We start from the raw sequence: 20,126 nt of genomic DNA on the forward strand, positions 1-20,126 counted from the left end.
TGTTACTAGTTGTTTAGAGTTGGTTTGGCAACCACACGCAACCCACAATTCAACCGCAACGGGCAAGATCGAGCGAGCATACTATATCACGTCTGAGCTGAGACTGTCGCCAGCAATATCAAATCGCCAAGCCGTACTCACCATGCAAGCAAGCAATTTGAATTAGCTTAGCCGCTCGCTGCTGAGCTTAACGTATATTCACCACGACTGCCGCTCGGCAACCTGCTGGAGCAGTAAACAGTGATACCATAGCTGTGCAAAAATGTACAACGCACACACAGATGCTTACATATGTATGGATATGTATACTTGTATATACAAACAACACCCAAAAGCCGGCCTCTGCATTCGTCGTTGCTCCTACATTCGTTTTGAGAATGAATTTCGCTTCGAGCCTCGTTAATGAAGCGGTCAGTAGGTATGTATGTACATATACGTTAATAAATACATATGTAGGTATGTATGCATAGTCAGCTCTAAGTATTCCCAAGCAGTAAATCGTGCTAGCTCATAGATTAGCAGAGGCATCAGGCATTCGGTGAAGTACCGGTTTGCGATCTAATATAATACAATACGAGTACTTTCAAGCATCGCTTTTAAAAGGAGAATGTACTACAAAGTTCTAAAACTACAAACTACAGTTTCCGCAGAATTTTCCTCTATCGTTTTAACTGATCCTAAGTGCCTTACGAAATTTCGAAAAATGTGCGGTTTTCATGAGGCAACATTCATTATGTCAAATTCTACGACAGTCCTTGTCAAATCAATCTTGAAGTTTGTCGTTCTGTGCTTGTCAATCAAATAGCTGTCAAATATCACAAAATTAACACTTTGTTGCTTATAGCATAGTTTTCCTTGATGTGGTGAACTAAAGCATTATTGAAAATGTCGCTGGTTTCGGTGTCAGAAATTTTGACGTAATGAAATATTTCTAAAAAATTTTGACATTTATACATAAGTCCAAGCGTTAATTTCTTCAAGCATGTGTATTTGAAATAAGCAGCTTACATAAAATGCATCAACTTTTGAAAATGCGTTCTCTCTCTTCATTCGTCTACGAAACTCAGCTACTTAGTACGAGTATCTTCCAAACAGAGGTACTAAGCTTCACTAAGGTCTGAAGAGTTCTACTGAATAACTGCGGTGGGAACAAGGAGCTGCCATTTTGACAGATAGTCAAGCGGCATTGCTAGCCTTGTCGTCGCCAGCATGTTCCACAAAGGTTGGAAGGCTTTAAACTCACTGAAAGGTCAACTCCACTTGTTCAAATTTTGGATTCCTGTTCAAAGGAACGTTTTCGACTACGAGAAAGCAGACGAGTTAGCCAAGTCAGAGGTCTCACTATACGTCGCTGAGCGGAGACAATACCGTGACCGCTGGGAACGATTAAGGAAGACTCGGTTCCGACGACGTAACCGGAATGGACGCGAATTCTTTTCCGGTCAAGGACTATCAACTCGACGAATCCTGCCGCTACAACAACAACATTAAGAGTTACCGAAATATACAATTTGAACATATAGCCAAGAGCAAAGAATAAGACAAGAACTAGGACTTATTAAATGGGTCCAGTAAAAGTATATATAGACTTGCAGCCACCATAATGGAACTTGGGTCATGTGGAGAGCAAGCTTCAAAATAGGAATGCCGCTTAACAATATTTAGCTTAGCTGCAAACTCAAAGGGAGTAAGGAAACGGTTCTACACTTCCTCTGTAAGCAACCAGCTTTCTTGCAATCCCGATATAGAACTCTGGCATCCATCAGGCACCAACCTTGAATGACTATCTACAAAAAGCATAAGGAAGAAAAGTTTGAGGGTTGAGGGCACCGAATGGTTTTACGAATAGTGTATCATCTAGCCTTTATGGAACTCAAACTTCTCTGTCTGAATTTAGAGCCTAGGAGCAGGGTTTACTTTCTGCTTCTCCACTTGGTCTCTCCAACGAAGTTGAGGTTTTCCTTCTTCTGCTTTCCCCGGCGGGGACTACATCGAATACTCTCAGAGCTGGAGTGTTTGCGTTCCTTCGGACGACATGTCCTAAAAACGTAGCCGCTATCTCTTAACTCGCTAAACTATATCAATGTCGTTGTATATCTCGTACAGATCATGGTTCTATCAACTATGGTATCCGCCGTTGCCAAACCGCAGAGGACCATAAATCTTCGGTAGTCAGGACGAGGATGATGAGTGACTTATAGAATTAGGTCTTTGTTCGTCTAGAGAAGGCTTTACTTCTCTATTGACTACTGAGACCGAAGTAGCACCTGTTGGCAAAAGTCATTATACGTTGAATTTCGAGGCTGACGCTGTTATTGGTGTTAATGCTGGTTCCAAGATAGACGAAATTATCTACGACATAGAAGTTATGACTGTCAACAGTGACGTGGGAGTCAAGTCGCGAGTGCGAGGACTGTTTGATGACAGGAGATATTTCGTCCTGCCCTCGTCCACTTATGCACACATTCTAACCATCCACTATACCAATATTCATCCGTTTCACACCAGTCCTCAGACAGTTAGGAAGTCTGTTGTACTAGTGGAAGTGGCGATGTTTCACGTGCTACCAACACCAACTAGCTGCTAATGTTGTTTGGGGAAAAAGGTGAAATTTTAACTTGTGTGGTGAGTTGTTGAAAACCTGCTCGCCCAAACATTCTTCAAATTTTTTTGCTCTTCACCGAATTCACCACGAATTTATGCATTAACGAATTTCTGACGTTAAAGCTTGTTTATCTATTATAACTAACTGCCTTTGTACCGACCAAGTCAATTCTTTCTTAGCCAAAGGTGAACTCGTTTTGTTACACAAATCCACACAACACCACACAGTGTTTGGTATGTTTGATACAAGTGTGTGTGTGTGTGTATAGATATGTATGTAAATAATATAAACGTTTCATATATTTAACTAATGCGATTCTAGCTGTTGAGTGTGTGTGTGTGAGTGTTTGTGTTTGTGCGATTGTTTTTCAACTTCGGAAATCGCAATAACTCAATGAAGTAATGCGCAGGTGGACTAGTTTGGCTTCTATGTACATATATATCCATATATATGTACTATGTATAAGTAAATGTAGAGAATATGCCTTGAAAATCTATCATGTTATTGATGTATGCTTTGTTTCTTAGCAATTAATTAAGTTATTTTAAGTGTTTCATCATTTCTTAATACTAAACTTAAAAATAATTCGAGCTGCAGATCTGTATAGAGAAGTTAAAACCTTCTACAAGAGTATACAACTGCTGGTGTATGCCGATGACATCGATATCATTGACCATAACAAGCGCGCCATTAGTTCTCCTTTCTCCAGGTAGGATAAAGAAGCAAAACAAAGGGATCTGGTAGTGAACGAGAGCAAGACGAAGGATCTGCTACTTCAAACTGAGTAGGCAATTGAAAAGAAAGTTCTTTTTCGACGAATGAAGACCAAATTCTACTAGTCACTCATCATCGCTGACCTGCTATATGGTGCAGAGGAATGGACGATGACAACAACCGATGAGTCGACGTTACGAATTTTCGAAAGAAAAGTTCTACGGAAGATTTATGGTCCTTTGCGCTTTGGCTACGGCGAGTATCACAGTCGATGGAACGAGATAAACGATGCCATTGACATAGTTCAGCGAATTAAGAGGCTGATAAAAACACTCCAGCTCTGAAAGCGACGCAGTACCCGCCGGAGGAAGCAGAGGAAGGGTGAAGACCTCCACTTCTTTGGAAAGGTCAGGTGGTGAAGAGCATGACTACTCTTGGAATCTCGAATTGACTCGGCTATAACCGCGTAGACGCCAATAAAGAAGAAGAAGACGGTTATGTTCAGAGGTGGATCCTAACCGTGATCTCACTTGGACAGTTTAGAAAAAACGTGACTAAATTCCATACTTAGGTTAGGTTATGAGGTTGATCCTAGCAGTTATCTCACTTAGAACGCCGGTCCGTTGTGCTACCTGAAACGCCTATGTTTAATATAATTTTGTTGAGATGTGGAAAGTCTGTTTCGGCTACGTCTCCTAGTTCGCAGAAGGTAAGGCTGCCGCGATGTTCTAACCTCACTCCAGCAAAGGCTGGATAATGGAGTAGAGAGTCCCTGGGTCTTTCTACCTGCAGTAAGTAGTTCAGAGGATCTCCTATCATCACACAGGAGCGGGTCGTCGAGCAACGCCTGCTAAGCACACGCAAGGTTTATTGGTCTCGTGTTAGAACGAAAGATGACAATGGAGCTCCAAACCGTTTCGAATCCGATGAGAGCGTAGGTACGCTTTCTTGATAGGTCATCAACTTTGCAGTTACCAGTGACTGCGCAATGAGCGGACAAGCAATACCCTGCCAATAAATCAATTTATCTTTAAGTAACGTTAAGAGAAATAGTTTAGGTTCTGTTTCAAGTACGTGGAACCTCTTTAGCTTCGATTAGTATCTAAGCGTATGGTGTTTTGATGCTTTTATCGAAAAACTTAGACATTCGTGAAGGGAAAAGATGACGTTAAGGTTCATCGAGTGGAAGAGCACTTTTTCGCCAATCAGCAGAGTTTTTCTGCAGTCTAGCGTTAAATCGGCTCAATATCTTTGTATCTTCGGCATTATAAAGTTCTGTTTTATTCTTTTCCAGGTAGTCGATATAGATCACACAATGGGAATTCAAAAATCACTTTGGTAATTGTCTTTCTTATCAATAAGATAATCATAGTCTTTTTCGAAGAGTTTTTCTGCAGTCTGGCGTTAAATCGGCTCAATATCTTTGTATCTTCGGCATTATAAAGTTCTGTTTTGTTCTTTTCCAGGTAGTCGATGTAGATCACACATCGGGAATTCAAAAAACACGTTGGTAATTGTATTTCTTATCAATAAGATAATCATAGTCTTTTTCGAAGAGTTTTTCTGCAGTCTGGCGTTAAATCGGCTCAATATCTTTGTATCTTCGGCATTATAAAGTTCTGTTTTGTTCTTTTCCAGGTAGTCGATGTAGACGTTGGTTGGTAATTGTATTTCTTATCAATAAGATAATCATAGTCTTTTCCGAAGCAGGTTTGCGGTGAGAAGTCCACTGTTCGTCATGTCAAATATTTCATACAGGTATGGCTCCCGCGGTCTTTTGAGATCTCAGTTAAACAACTTTATGACAGTCATCATCGAAGGTAAAAGTCAACGTATACATCCAAGTTTTCTTTGGTGGGTGTGCTAGTCGCGCCTTTGGGTAGTGAGGTTAGATATGTAGTTATCGGACCGTTTTCGTAAGGCATCAAAAGCTAGCAGGTAAAATCGGTCCCCGCTTTTAACCCCAATATGCAGAATAAAATATTTCCGTTCTTTCGTATGTCTTAATATCATATAAGTACATAAAAAATTACCGAGAAAGGTTAGAGGTCGATCCTACCCGGTCTTAAGCCTTTCCTAACTTTTATATTTCATTTTCGTTTTTTTCAAGCCTAATCTTATTTTTTTGCAATTCAAAATTCTAAATTTCCAATAGCATTCTTTATAAATTATATAGCTCAAATGTGCCATAGAGTTGTTAAAAGCAAAGTCTTTTATTCGCGGTCATGATTTTGAGAATGTAGACACCAGACGCCCACACATTGCGATGCGCGAATTGAAGAATTATTTAGTTGCGACGAAGACAACAGGTGTTGCAACAAAAATGCTTTACTTATATGTGTATATATGTATATGCATATATAAGTAAGCTAAGCTTTGAATTCATTGATATAAACAAAGAGAGCTTTTCACCACATTTGAGACACACATTAGTGAGCAACAATTCAACAAAGAGTATACTGGAGATAAAAGCTTGAGGGGAGTAAAATAATTGCGCTTACGAACAGTAGTCGCCAACAAAATAGGGACAAAAGCTAATATAGCAACATAATAAAAAAAACTAAATAGCAGGTGATCCCAGTAGAGGTACTTTTTTCAATAATTTTTTTTGACAGTTCACTGTGAGTCGTGTTAAGCTGTTATGCTACTTTTGTTCAGTATTTTTTGGCATTTCATCATGGAAAGACTTACGTCTGAACAAAGTTTACAAATCGTTCTGTAAAGAATGTGTTTCGCGCGGTTCACCCATCTTGAGGCCCATCATTCGTTATTGGATAATATTTGACCGAAAAGACCACGCCCCATGCGGTGAAGAAAATATAGCAGCCGTAGCTGAGAGTGTACATGAAGACCGTGAAGAACCGATTCGGCGCCGTTCGTTGCCACTCGGATGACATATGGACCAAATTGACGCATTTTACATCGGGATCTTAAATTGAAAGAGTACAAAATACAGCTGTGCAAGAACTGAAGCCGCTCGACCTTTCTCAAGCGACATCGCTTCGCTCAAAGGGCTCTTGAAAAGCTCCAAGAAGATTTGACGTTTTTGAGCCAAATTTTGTTCAGCAATGAGGCCCATTTCTAACCGAACTGAATGAGTATTTAATCATGCAAAATGGCCGCATTTGGGACATAGAGCAATCTGAAGAGATTCAAGAGCTGCTACTTCATCCAAAACAAAACAACGGTTTCATCAAAAATGAAGCCGGTGGGAACGTAACCGCCAATGGCGACCGTTATCGCGCCGTGATAACCTACTACATATTTGATGCCTGAAATTGAAGCTCGTGAACTCGGCAACAAGACGGTGCCACTTCCAACACATCGGATTTATTGAGAGAACACTTCGGTATGCAGATTATGTTTAGTTTTTGGTCAGTCGATTTGCCACCAAGATCGTATGATATCACATCGTTAGACTTTTTCCTCTGGGGTTATGTAAAGTCTGAAGTCAATACGAACAATTTTCTTTCGACTCAGGCCTTGGAACAAAACATCACGCATGTCATTCGCCAGTTACCAGTCAAAATGCTCGAAAGAGTCATCCAAATTGGACTCAACGGATGGACCATCTGTGACGTAGCCGCAACTAACATTTGAAAGGGCTAATCTCCAAAAAATAAATGCCAAAGAATGTTCTTTCAGATGATAATAACCACTGACCATCAAATTTTAAGTTTCTGTATTTTTTATGTAAAAAAGTAGGGAACCTCGAAAGAGATCACCCTTTAGTACCTACAAGCTGTGGCATTTCTTATCAAAAAATGGTCGAAAACTAACCATAACTTTTCAAGACCCCACATACCGAGTATGGGAATGAGTCTATTGCGGAATATGAACCGAATATATCAGTCAATATGTGAGACATTTTAATGAAATTAAGATTGTATTATTACCTTTTTAAAGGAGGGCTTTTCAAACTTCCGATTGACTTTACTTTACAGGTCAATATGAGTAATGTTTTAATGGAATATAATCAATTTTTTTACTAAAAAGTTTCATCCGCTCCTCCAAATATTTCAACACACTCCTATTTCTAATCTTTCGAGCAAAATTTTATTAATAAAAGTCTCAAAAGCTTTAATGTGTTAATTTATCTTAGAACCAAACCCAAAGTTTAGCGAAGATAACAACCTATATGCTCATGTGTTTTTTAATATATTTCTAGATAAATTTCAGGACCGCTTTTAGCCGTTTTGTGCGAGAGATGTTATCAGAAGCTCCAAATTTGATCACGATGGTGATGTTAATCTTTCAATTACCAAGTCAAAGTAATTGGAAGTCAAGTCAAGTATATTGTAATTTTGATTTGTAGACTCTTCAACAAAGCACGAAGAAGTGATTCTGTTGGCTTCTACCCTCCCTTAACTGCATTGCTGCAAACTTGGATCACTGCGTCCAGAGGCTACTCGTGTCTTTTTCGTAACTCACATACCGATGAGGTATATGCGGATGGGGAGAAGTCGCTTTGACGTAAGCTGTCAAAGTTGTTTCGAGCAGGGTGAGGTGGAAACATTCAGGTACTTTTTCCTTCATTGTCCTGGCTGAGCATCTAAAATCTCGGCACTCTAACCTTTGGTGAACCAGGTATCATTAGCCTAAACTGGCATTAGCTACCTTAACAAAATTGTGATAGCCTCAAGCTTCTCTGCCGATATTAGCTATTATATAAGAGCTGTAAGTAACACAACGGACCGGCGTTCTAATTTGTCGATATGAGATTTCTGTTAATATCTGACCTCTTAGCCTAGCATAACCTCACCTATATTAGCAAAGCTCCGAACCAATTCAAGTGTTAACATAATATTTCTCTAAAATAACAGATTTGTGGTGAAATTCCGTTGAAAATTATTGCAATTTGAATAGTTTCGAAATATTTCACCATCATTTATGAGGTGGGCGTGGTCATTTACCCGATTTTGCATAGTTTCTTGTCCTCACGAATTGACTAGCTCACGCTCTGCCTAGAGGTTTGTAGCATGATTGAGTAGTGAAGACGAAGTCAAAGAAAGGTCCTGACGACGTGCTGTAAAATCACTCGAGAGTTCACACTAAAAAGTTAGATATTATTATTGAAATCAGAATCTAAATTAACAATTTATTACAAAAATTAACGTCTTATTTTATTTTCTATATTTTATATATGTATATGGTACATTTACAATTCCGAACATCAGTGAGTTCAGCGCCTCCAATGTGATTTTTATGTACCTAAAAAATGGAATTGAATATTATGGTAGATGCTTATGGATATGGATCATAATACATAATATATAACTTACGGCTCCTCATCGATTGCCACGTATTTCTTCAGTTTTATGACCAGGTACAATAAGACCTGAATATAGTTTTCCGGTCGTTTATGCGCGTAAAGCAACATTTTGATTAATTTGTCTCTCCTTAATCCCTCGTATGGGTTCTTCGGATAAATTTTATTGACAAGGCGCTTGTGGCGCGATTTAAAAATATTTGACATCTGGATTTGAAGCGCCCAACTTTAATTAATAAGACTTCGAACACAAAGTGCGTAACGGTAGGCTCTGTTGACTCTGTTGGTGCGCTTGCAAGGAGGTCTTAGTAACCGGACATAATGTGTGCTTAAGAGATTACGAGGGCGGTCCAATAATTTGGGCTGAAAAGTCGCAAGAGAAATCATGCATTCTTAACTGACGACTGCCAAAATCGAATCGGATTCGTGGTTTTGTTTCGAACGTGTGTGAAAGCGCACAAGTTCGCTGGTTTTATAGCAATATCGTTCGGTGGTTCGCTTCTTGTGTTTTAGAAGAGAAATCGAGCAATAAAATCTAAGAAAGTGTAGCGCGTTGACTCCTTCGATAGCGACCAAGCCCCCGCGTGAAACCACTTTAAAGTAATTTTTGACTACTTCGTCCACGTATTGGGTACATAATAGACTTCACCCAGAGAAACCTGTGACAAAGAAAGCAAATATTGAGCTCTCGGCTGGAAAGGCGATCCATCCACAGAATTTAGCCCTACCGAACCCTTAAAAAAGTCGCACGATGGGCAGAAATTTTAGTCGGAAGACTTGGTTAAAACCCACAGTCCTTCAGAAAACGTATTGTTAAAGCTCTTTTTCTAAATAATATCTGGATAAATTGTATCGAGCTAGAAAAGAATATTTAGGCCTGTCGAACTCTTAACTCTTGCTCGACGTGCAGAAATTTGAGTCGAAAGACATCGTTAAAGATCATTTTCCAGTCCTCCCAAACCCGGATTGTTAAAGCTGTTTTTGTAAATCATTCCTGGATCAATTGTATCGATCTAACAAAGCACTTGTGAGAAATAAATTGCAATTTGTCTAAATTTTTTATTTTTCATTCTAGATAAAAGTACTCGGACCGCCCTCGTACAATAGCGTATGTAAAAAGTCTACAAACTTGGCACATAACGAAAAACGAAGTGTCACTTACATCATTTAATCGGAAGTTTATTATTTAAAAGTGTTGAATTTCCTTTCATTTGATGATATATAAATGTAAACAATTGTAAGGAGGAGTTAGGCGTCTACGGAACCGAAAATTATACACTCTTACAAATTAGTGAAGGAATACATTTGAGTAGCTGGCTCTAACCGCGGCCGTTAACTCGATAAGAGAAGCTATAGACCGCTGAAACCCATTCAAACAATCAAGTGGGCCGTGGAGTTCCATTTGCGTCCAAAAACTGACGACAACATCAAAAAAGGGTCGACATTCGATGAAACAAATGACTCCACAATTTCACTCCGAAGTCATCGACAGTCATCCGGGTGGAATGCAGGCAATGAACTCGCTCCAAAGCGTGGAAGAATGCAACAGTCGGCTGACAGTGTTATGGCATCTATATTTGGGATGCGCATGGAAAAAATTCTATTGACTACCTTAGAAAAGGAAAGACCATCAACAAGGACTATTAAATAGTGTCACTGGGCCGTTTAAAGGACGAAATCGCCGAAAAATTTCCGCATTTGAAAAAAAAAGAAAGTGCAGTTTCACCAAGACAATGTACCGTGTCACAAGTCAGAGAAAACGATGGCGGAAATCCATGATTTTTACTTTGAATTACTTCCACATTCACCGTATTCTTTAGGTCTGGCCCCCAGCGACTATTCCCTGTTTTTAGATCTCAAAACAATGCTCGCTGGGAAGAAATTTCCGTCGAATGAAGAGGTCATCGCCGAAGCTGAGGCGTCTTTTGAAGCAAAGATCAATTTGTAATACAAAAATGGTATCGAAAAGTTGGAAGGTCGCTATAAACAGTGCATCCCCTTTGAAGGAAACTGCCATATGTTGGTTAGAAAAACGAGTTTCGCCAAACGATGTGTTTTACTATGGTAGGTCGGGGACTTTTCAATTGAACTGTTATATCATTGCAGTTCAGAGAGAATATTTTCCTGATAAAGACTTTCGAATTCCCGCTTGACTTTATATCGTATAAATCGGTCGATATAAGGATTTACAACGTACCGATTTACGTCCAAACTAAGGTAGACCTTAATAACTTTCTTTTTTACGTCTCCACATGTCCAATGTAAAAATTCTCGAATTTTCGCTTGATTTTATTTTATATGCGTGCTTTTCCTAATAATAATGATTCATAGTGACAAAAATATATAAAATCAGATCAAAACCCTAGCCTCCATTACCTGGTATAAACTCCCGGTTTATGACTAAACTAAGCTAAACTCTGAGAACTTCCTTTTCTACTTTCCTGCATATAGTCTTTCTTGTCTAGTATATGTTACACGAACCTTAAAAGGTTATTGAAACAATCCCAAATCATCCGCAATTTGTCAAAAACTGGAGTTGAAAAAATGTAATATTTAACTCAAAGGATTACTGGGTAATACAAACATACAAGCATACAAGGCGTCTATATTTGAATGTCAACATTTTATCAGCTGTCCAGCAGAGCTTTTACCATATGACCTCTAGAGCTTTTGTTATAGAAACCGAAACCTTAAAAATTAACTCAGAGCTTTGCTACAAACTACACTTAGGCGTTCAGTCTTTATTGAATGTCGTGAAAAATCGGTAATCAACCCCAACGAAAAAGCGTTATAAAGTGAGAAATTATTACAGAAATTTGTTAAATCTTAACTGTTTATTGCAAAAGTGACACATGTCACACCAAACACCTTTTGCAATGTTATTTCACCCGTGTTTGTAACCGTTAGAGGGGGTGGCAGTGAAGTGTATAAAAACGTGCACATTACAGTTATGATATTTGAGTGTATTTAAGAAAGTGACAGCAAAACAAAAACAATTACATAAATAACAAATATTTTAAGGTGACCGGCGTAAAGTTGGGATGAGATAGTGAGACAATCGCGCGAATGCCGAGAAATCGAAGAAATTGGATTATGCTAAGATTATTTGTGAAATGTGAGGTGGTGGTTGGGGAAGCGGGCAAACACTTAAAAATGCATACGGGTTCTTAATAGCACAACGAATCAATATTTCTGGTTTTGTGGTACCAAATCTAATCGAAATACCTAAAATCTCCGAACACAGTTAAGTGAGAGTAGATCAGATGGAGCTACATAAGTATGTAGCACGATTTGGTTAGACGGCTTGAGGATTTTGTCCCGATCTTCTCGAACTCAAGTCAAGTTATTTTACATTTTCTCCCAACTGACTCACATATTCTGTAAGCGACTGGCAGCGAAGTCGGCTCTTAAACTGAGGCAATACTCCCCGCCTTCTTGTCCTGACAAAGAGTGTGCTTACAACAAGGAATATATTTATATAAACATTTAGCCAAGCGGCTTTGGGTGCCAGGTTACAAAGGTATAGCCGGGAAGGAACAGGCTGGTGAGCTTGCCGGCTCTGCAGCATCCACCAACATAGTAGGAGCGGAACTTTTCATTGAGGTTGGTCCTCACACTATAAAGAAGCTTCTCTCCAATGATGAAGCAGTGGGTAGGGAGAGGCATTGGCAATAATTTCCAGGCATGCGTCATGCAAAGTTGCTAACGAGTTGTTACAACCTCAAAATATTTAAATATGTAATCAATCTCCCGAGGGAAAAACTCAGGCTAATTGTCGCCTTCTACAATGAATGGCCGTTGCAAGCTCGAGAAGCACTTATTTAATACGGGCCTAGCTTCTTGTGCAAATTGTCGGTTCTGCGACTTGGAGTCTGAAACACCAAAACACCTGCTAATGGACTGCACAATAGTCGGTAGGTGCAGAATTAAGGCCCTTGGATCCATGTTTCCAAATACGGATCACATCGCCTCGATAGTACCTAACAGTATGTTGGAACTTATCAATTTGCTGGGGCTAGTTGTTACTTTCTGAGTTAGGAGAGGGCACAATAGACCCTAGGTCGCGATGCAATCCTCACTTACTTATCTATAGTTTCATCAAAGATAGGGAAAGAACTGATTGATCTTTCATAATGGAACTAACATCTTAAGTATTTCACGATAAATCTGCAATGGGTTCAATGACATAATGATATTCCTGGTAACTGGGAAGCAGATAAACTAGCCAGAGCAGGGACGGTTCTAAAATTAGACCCAAGAAAGGAAGGAATTTGTATGCCTGTGGCTACTTATTGATGTTTAATCGCCAAATTGTTATAAATAAAGCTGAGTCCCGGTGTAGCCAATTCCTAACCTAAAAATTTTCACGTAACTTTAGGCAAATCAATCAACATAGAGACCACGACATCTTAAAGACTAGACGGAGCATCTGTTCCGGCTCCTAAAAGGTAAAGCGAATGGCGCTAATACGTTGCTGTTTTGAGCCAGTTGAATTACCAGAATTTTTCGACACTTTTGTGCAGAAATGTACAGATCCAACATGTAAGTAAATTACACAATTATTAATTGCATTTAGCATAAATATATTTTCCACAACTTATAAGCAAACAGATTCTTTGGTTAAGTTAAACAGAACTTAACTGACAGCTGACAGATGGCTGCTAACCAGACATTGAGAAAACCGCCTTCTCAAAAATATCTAAAGAATTATTTCTAAAACTCATTTATCACGAGCTCAAATATCTTCAAGATATGTCTCGATAGAAAAAAATGCTTTCTCAACAAATTTTTCTTTAAATAATTACTTTCGCGTGTGAATAACTGAAAAGAAAAAAGGAAAGTACTTTCATTTTTTCCAATGTCAACTGAAAAGTAAAAAAGGAAAGTACTTTCATATTTTCGGCTATCAATTATGAAAAGTAAACATGTTTGCTATCTCCGGAACTAACTAATTTCAATTGAACTTTCAAAAAATCTGGCTAGAAACAGCATCAAGATCAATTTTAAATAATAAAATCTCTATTGGCTTTCACATCGCTAAAATACTTGCATCCTATAACTTTGCCAGTAGTTTCAATAAAGTGAATGTACTTTATGCAATTTAAATTGCATCCAAATTAGAACTGCCAGAAATGATTTTTCTAAAATTTTTAATGGAAATAATATTAAAATTAGTTTTCTAAAAATTTATCAGAAAATTCAAATTTTATTTTCTCATACTTTTTGTGATATTTGATGCACTCCTTGATTTTTGTGGAATTAAAATGCCAAATATTGCCAATTGGTGTTTATAAATATACCGGCAACTCTTAATTGTGGATAATAATTCGTCACTCATTTTGCCAGCTGATTCGCCTTGATTTATCGAATAAACATTTTAATATGTTAAAATTGTAAATTTGTGAAGTTAGCTTAGTCAACGACACTTATAAATAGTGATTTTTCGTGTTTTTAATAAAACATATACTTATATATTTTCAACCAATATATTTCAACGGTGTAAACAGAATGCCTGGTAAGCAATCATCTCATAATTAGTTGGCCTACCAATTTGGAAATTGTAAAAAGATACACATTCCAACAAGTTTACAAAAACTATTATTGATGTAATCAGAAAAACCTACCGACTTTACATACGTCTGTTCCCACAACGTTCGGGTCTACATAACCAGAACGAACCTGGATTTTTTTAATCGTCAAGGATTGTCTACTTGGCACAATTCTTCCAAATTACTTCAGAGAAGTTTTCTGCCCACACAACAACAACAACTAATCATACGTGTTGCTAATGTTATTGCACTTACATGCGTATATTTACGAATTTGTTCCCTGCGTTTCTCTGATTTATCTTAAAAAATAACAATCATTCAAAGCTCAAAGCCATATGTATGCACTCACATACATATAACGACATTTAAAATAGTTTGCTGTAATGTTTACCTAAATTTGGTTTCTTGTAATAATTAATTTTGAAAAACACTTGATCTACTTTTCGTACATTTATTACCTTAATATTTAAATATAATTACATAATATTTATTTACTATTTTTCTTCAGGTTGTTGTGGTTGTTGCTCTGCGCTACGCCCGCGCTACAAACGGCTAGTGGATAATATATTCCCTGTAAACCCTGAGGATGGTCTTGTCAAATCGAACATGGAGAAACTAACATTCTATTCTTTAAGTTCACCAGATAAGCTGGATCGTATTGGTGAATATCTGTATCAGAAAGCTAGTAAGGATATTAATCGCAAACGTTACAAGTGAGTGATTTTTAAACGCATATATGTGTAGTTGCATGTTATGTGTTGTTATTAATATTTTTATACAAATAGGTTTGTGGAAATTGCCATGGAGGCAATGGACTTACTACTGCAGGCTTGCCATGCGCAGACCACATTAAATTTATTCGTTGAATCCTTCTTGCGTATGGTACAAAAATTATTGGAAGACACTAACCCCAATCTGCAAATTATGGCTACCAATTCGGTAAGATTAGCAGCATATACTAGTTTAGTTTAGGTTATCTTTATTGTTATATATGAGTGTAGTTTAACCGATAGCAATTAAAATTCAAAGTGTACATGTGTGACGTTTAGCTTCGAAAGAAAATTATTTATTTTAACTACACAAAAACACAATAATCAAAACAAACAGAAACATATGTTCTATTCAGTCAAAACATGACAGCATTCAGTTCATTCATCAAGAGACTTACAAAATAATATAAATATAGATTTTTAGTAATTATTTAAAAAGTTTTGTTTTTATAAAAAAAAAAAAAAATCGGATTTTGATTTAGGGTTATTTGAGTACAATAGTCTTTACATTAAAAAGTAGGAAAGAGTGGTGGAGTCAGTTAACATTTTCTTATATAAAAGATATCTTCAAAAACTTTCAAAACTAGACAAAAATTTTTAAATTAATTCTTTTATTCAAATTAATTCTATTACAGTTCGTTAAGTTTGCAAATATAAATGAAGACACACCTTCGTACCATCGACGTTATGACTTCTTTATATCAAAATTCTCTGCTATGTGTCACGGCAACCACGACAATGTCGAATTGCGCGATAGTATACGCCTAGCTGGCATTAAAGGTTTGCAGGGTGTGATACGGAAGACTGTCTCTGATGATTTGGTTGAGAACATATGGGACAAAGTGCATATGGAAAAAATAGTACCGTCATTGCTGTTCAACATGCAGGTGAGTTTATTACTAATACTTGGTTAAGGAAGCATACTTTTTCGATTATGTTCTTAATATGTTTTAATGAATATATTGTTTTCTTAATATTGAAAATTTCATGCCGCTGAAAAAGTTTTGCGTGAACGTTTTGTTTGTGAAGAAAAATTTAATTGCGGTAAAATTTATTTTGTTATTAAGAATCCTGTGACTTATACTTTAAGATTTAGTTTTATTATTGTATGAATAGCAACAACCATAGACGTAACAATTAATAATTGTGGTATATTTCCTTAGTCCGGCGACTTAACTCCCGTTGAAGACGCAACACACGTAACACCACCAGTGCTGGCCGAAGAAGTATTACGCGAACTTGTTGGACGTGCATCTTTCGGTCATATACGTAGCGTCTTGAAGCCACTGCTCACGTGAGTTAATACAATATAAATTTTATAAATAAATTGTTAATAAAATACTCTTATCTCCCAACAGCCATTTGGATCGTCATGAATTATGGGTGCCGAACACATTCGCTATACACACTTTCCGCATTGTTATGATCTCCATACAACCGCAGTATTCGTATACAGTTGTAGAGACTTTAATGCAACATTTGGACAACAATTTCAAGTCATCGCCGAAGACACGCACATCTTTAGCTGTCGTACTTTCCAAAATAATAGCGATCGCTGCTGGCGAAAGTGTCGGTCCCTCCGCATTGGACATTATCAATAATTTGCTTACACACTTGCGTACTAGCGTCAGCACAACAACAGAAATTACCAACGAGGAATCACAATATCAAGAGGCACTCATCAACGCGCTGGGCGAATTCGCTAATCATCATCCCGATTATCAGAAAATCGAAATAATGCTATTCATTATGAATACGGTGCCCGATCTATCGAAGAAAAGCAAAGGCGATCAAATGCTGCAGAATATACTGTTAAAATCCCTACTCAAAGTTGGTACACAATACAGCACAGTTTCATTCGAAAAGGCCTTCCCGGCATCCTTCTTACAACCCTTACTGAAGATGGCACGTGCACCACATGATCCGACGCGTGTCATCGTTATGCAGATCTTCCAGGCGCTACTCGATCGCCATCAAAACGAAAAAGTGCTTAGTTATGTGACTATAAAGCCTTATCCAGCTTTGTCGCAGGAGCCACCATCGCGCTCTGACATAATATTCACACATAAATATGGCGCAAATATAATGCAGGCCCTCATCGATAGTATGGCTCTGTCGGATCGCATTGAATCGCTTGCATCCAGCTATAATACGGCGGCTTTACTTATTGTCGAAATGGCTTGTGGCGAGACCGTGCAAGAATTCTTGCTGTTCATTTTGGGGTAAGTACATATTTCGTTCTCATCCGCTGCTGTTTCCCTTAGAATTTCCAATTAGCACCACGTTGCGAAAAGAAGAAACGACTGGTGCGCTATTCTTAACTCGCTATAATCGCGTAAGTGGTGTATACGCCAGTAAAGAAGAAGACATATTTCGTTCGCTTCATCCCGGCTGGAAGAATTGCGGAACTCCGCCTTAATTTCCAAGCTGAAGCAGCTGTTTGAGCTAACGAGCGCGACACCTTACGCCATGCCGATCCTGGGGATCCCCGAATAAGGTATCTCAATTTGGAGGTTCGACGATTGGTAAATCAACACAAGCGGACGAAATGGATAGAGCACCTGAATCCTGCAACCTCTCGACCTGTAAGTAAGCTTTGGTCTACTGTCAAGACTTTGTCTAACCTGAAGAAACATGTTGACCGAATTGAAGTTCATTTCAATGACCATGCCTCTTCGGACCCAAAGAAGTGCGCTCTCTACTTTAGCCGGCAATTTACACTGCGCCCTTCGGTAGACAAGCCAAACGATGTGTTACCTGACGGCTGCGCAAATGCGCACCACTTACTTTCACCGATGTGGAGGCTCAGAGTGTCATCAACAATGCAAAATCGTCCAAATCCATTAGCTCTGGGCTTTGGATTTGTAAAAGGCCTTTGACACAGTCCGCGCTGCACGCAACTTAACACTCACCCCCACTAAATCCACCGGCATCACATGGAGAAAGGATAAAGAAAAGTTGTATATAGCAAACAATACGCCGGACTGCGGACGCAACTAACTTCCGACACGCACTGACTGCCACTTACAGTGCAGCCATCGACACCTTTACCGACTCCCTCTCAGTGAATGACGTACTTGGAGTGATACCACCACACATTGCAGGCGAAGGGCTTGAGTTACCGCGAAAAACGAGTTTGACCCTTGCGCAGCTTTGAATAGCTAAGCATATCTAATATATGTCCTATGTGCATTGAGTCTCCACATGACACTGGCCAGCTCTTTGCATGCCCCACTAACCCTACTCGTCTGACACACCTTTCTCTTTAGTCGAAACAGCACGTTTTTTGGGCCTACCGTTGGATGACTTTGACGATAACTTACCATCCTAACGGGGATTAGTTACTCATTACAACAAAAACAACAACAACAAGTCCCTATACTGAACCTGGACCTAAATGCCTAAGCTGATTTTTTTCCAAAAATATTGGTAAAAATCGGAGGTATATGTAGAATTGAAGACAGAAAATGTTGCTGATAAAAGTCTGTCCTTTAGTAGAAATAGGTAAAATCTGGTTCCATATACTTCATATCAAGTTTTTCGAATTTCCGCTTGGCCTTATACCACATTGCGAGAGTATAAAATGTTCGCTAACACCCGGACTTAGTCCTTCCCTACCTCCTTTGTAATTATATTTCTACAAAAATATTTTTTTTCTTGTTTATCTGCTGCAGCATTCAACAGGTCGCGCTCACAGCCGATTTGGAATTGGAAGTGGTGCATAAATGCAATTTACATTGCATCGCCATCGCTTTGATGTCCCTAATCTCACGCGTTACTGGCGTAAATAACTTGCTTGAATATGCGCAGAAAATAATCGACGCACGCAAAGAGGAGGCACCATACTTTCTGCCACCCTTATTGGACCCGAAAAAGACGGGAACTACGAAAATGAATCTTGGCTTACCCCACCTGACCATCGATAAAATCGCGTTGGCCGAAAGTCTACAAAACGCCGGTATGGACTCGAATCGCTTGCAGACCGGTACGCCGTATGCGCTGAATCAAACCGACAATCCAGCCCACCGTCACTCCTGGGTAGACACTGTAAGCAATCCACAGTTGCCGCAGCGTAATAGCTCCGCAGATTTGACGGCATACAATGCGGACGGCGATAGCGTTACCAGTTCACCGGGAGTCTCTAAGGTTTTACAAAAAGCAATAATGCAAAGGCGATAGCATTTCATATTTATTTTTGTTTAAATCACATTTTCAGAAAATCCTCGCACCGGAATACAATTTTGAGGCTATGAAACGTGCTTTGGCTGAACCCTCCGAGGCGATGAAGCGCGAACAGCGCGATAAGCAATTGCAGATAGTACGCACATTCCGGGAAGGCAACTTTGAGGACTTGGTACGGCGCACAGAGCCAAAGGTAAGTGTTTTTTGGTAATATATAGAATATAGTGTTCTGAAATTTATGTTTTCTTAGCATGATCTTATACAAAATCGCTTGAACGATCTGTTTAACTCGTTGGCTGTTGAGCGTCAGATAACCCAAAGCGACATTAAAACACAGCAACTGCAAGCAGAAAAGCCGATTTACGAGACGAATTTCCCTGAATTGTTCTATTATTAATTTACTTCGAGCATGTATGTATATACATATGGGTGCATTCGAGCTACGTAATAATTACAGCAGTACAGCAACTGAATTGCATATTTGCATACTGCGTTCAAAAAATGACAGCACGTCATATTGTTGCAGGTGTTGCCAGAAATTCATGCAGCACTTGATACTTTGTTTTGACAAATTTGCAATATTGCTGTCGTGATTGTCACATCGAACGCACCCTATGTAATGTTATATAATTATTAAGTCCATTATAATATTTTACTCGAAAGGCGATGGTGATGACGATTTGCTAATAGTTAACGCTGGGCGGCGTTAAAATGTTCCCATTGAATATATAATATGTCTTCTTGCTTGCAAAAATGTTTAAAACACAAAATAATAAATATTCGTTGTAGTTGTTGCAATATACCGTTAACCATTTTTAATTGTTAAACAAGTTTGTAAAAGTATTGGCTGAATTTAGATATTGAAATTAATCGCTTCTATATATATGTATATATACTGTATGTTTATTTTGACATTACATATTTACGAGTAGTAATTATTCTAATGGTTGTAGTTATAAAAAATTATGTGGAATTATATTGGAATATGAGAAATTTGGAAAAATACAAGAATTTGTTTGATTTTGAGAAAGTGTATG

The 20,126-nt window shown here is 38.5% G+C and overlaps 1 protein-coding gene across 6 annotated transcripts; it reads left to right on the top strand.

The window, feature by feature from the left end:
- The first annotated feature begins 11,308 nt into the window (after window positions 1-11,308).
- Window positions 11,309-19,898, top strand: LOC105224712 (protein EFR3 homolog cmp44E). 6 transcript variants are annotated; one of them, XM_049452504.1, is made up of 12 exons: window positions 11,309-11,383; window positions 12,967-13,130; window positions 14,646-14,850; window positions 14,923-15,076; window positions 15,543-15,794; window positions 15,910-15,951; window positions 16,071-16,201; window positions 16,266-17,129; window positions 18,582-19,053; window positions 19,124-19,282; window positions 19,340-19,500; window positions 19,753-19,898. In XM_049452504.1, exons 2-11 carry the CDS (start codon window positions 13,046-13,048, stop codon window positions 19,484-19,486), a joined length of 2,511 nt encoding a protein of 836 aa, XP_049308461.1. In that variant the 5' UTR covers window positions 11,309-11,383; window positions 12,967-13,045; the 3' UTR covers window positions 19,487-19,500; window positions 19,753-19,898. The 6 variants fall into 6 exon arrangements, with proteins under 6 accessions (XP_049308461.1, XP_049308459.1, XP_049308462.1 ...); XM_049452502.1 differs by having other exon boundaries at window positions 11,310-11,383; window positions 19,340-19,898; XM_049452505.1 differs by lacking the exon at window positions 15,910-15,951 and having other exon boundaries at window positions 11,313-11,383; window positions 19,340-19,898.
- Window positions 19,899-20,126: the final 228 nt, after the last annotated feature.

Source organism: Bactrocera dorsalis, chromosome 3 (assembly GCF_023373825.1).
Source record: "Bactrocera dorsalis isolate Fly_Bdor chromosome 3, ASM2337382v1, whole genome shotgun sequence".
NCBI classification, from domain to species: domain Eukaryota; kingdom Metazoa; phylum Arthropoda; class Insecta; order Diptera; family Tephritidae; genus Bactrocera; species Bactrocera dorsalis.

Coding starts and splice junctions, on each gene's coding strand:
- LOC105224712 (XM_049452504.1), top strand. CDS start 13,046: ATGGCGCTAATACGTTGCTGTTTTGAGCCAGTTGAATTACCAGAATTT. Junction 13,131..14,645: donor GAAATGTACAGATCCAACAT/GTAAGTAAATTA, acceptor ATTTTTCTTCAG/GTTGTTGTGGTTGTTGCTCT. Junction 19,283..19,339: donor TACGGCGCACAGAGCCAAAG/GTAAGTGTTTTT, acceptor ATGTTTTCTTAG/CATGATCTTATACAAAATCG.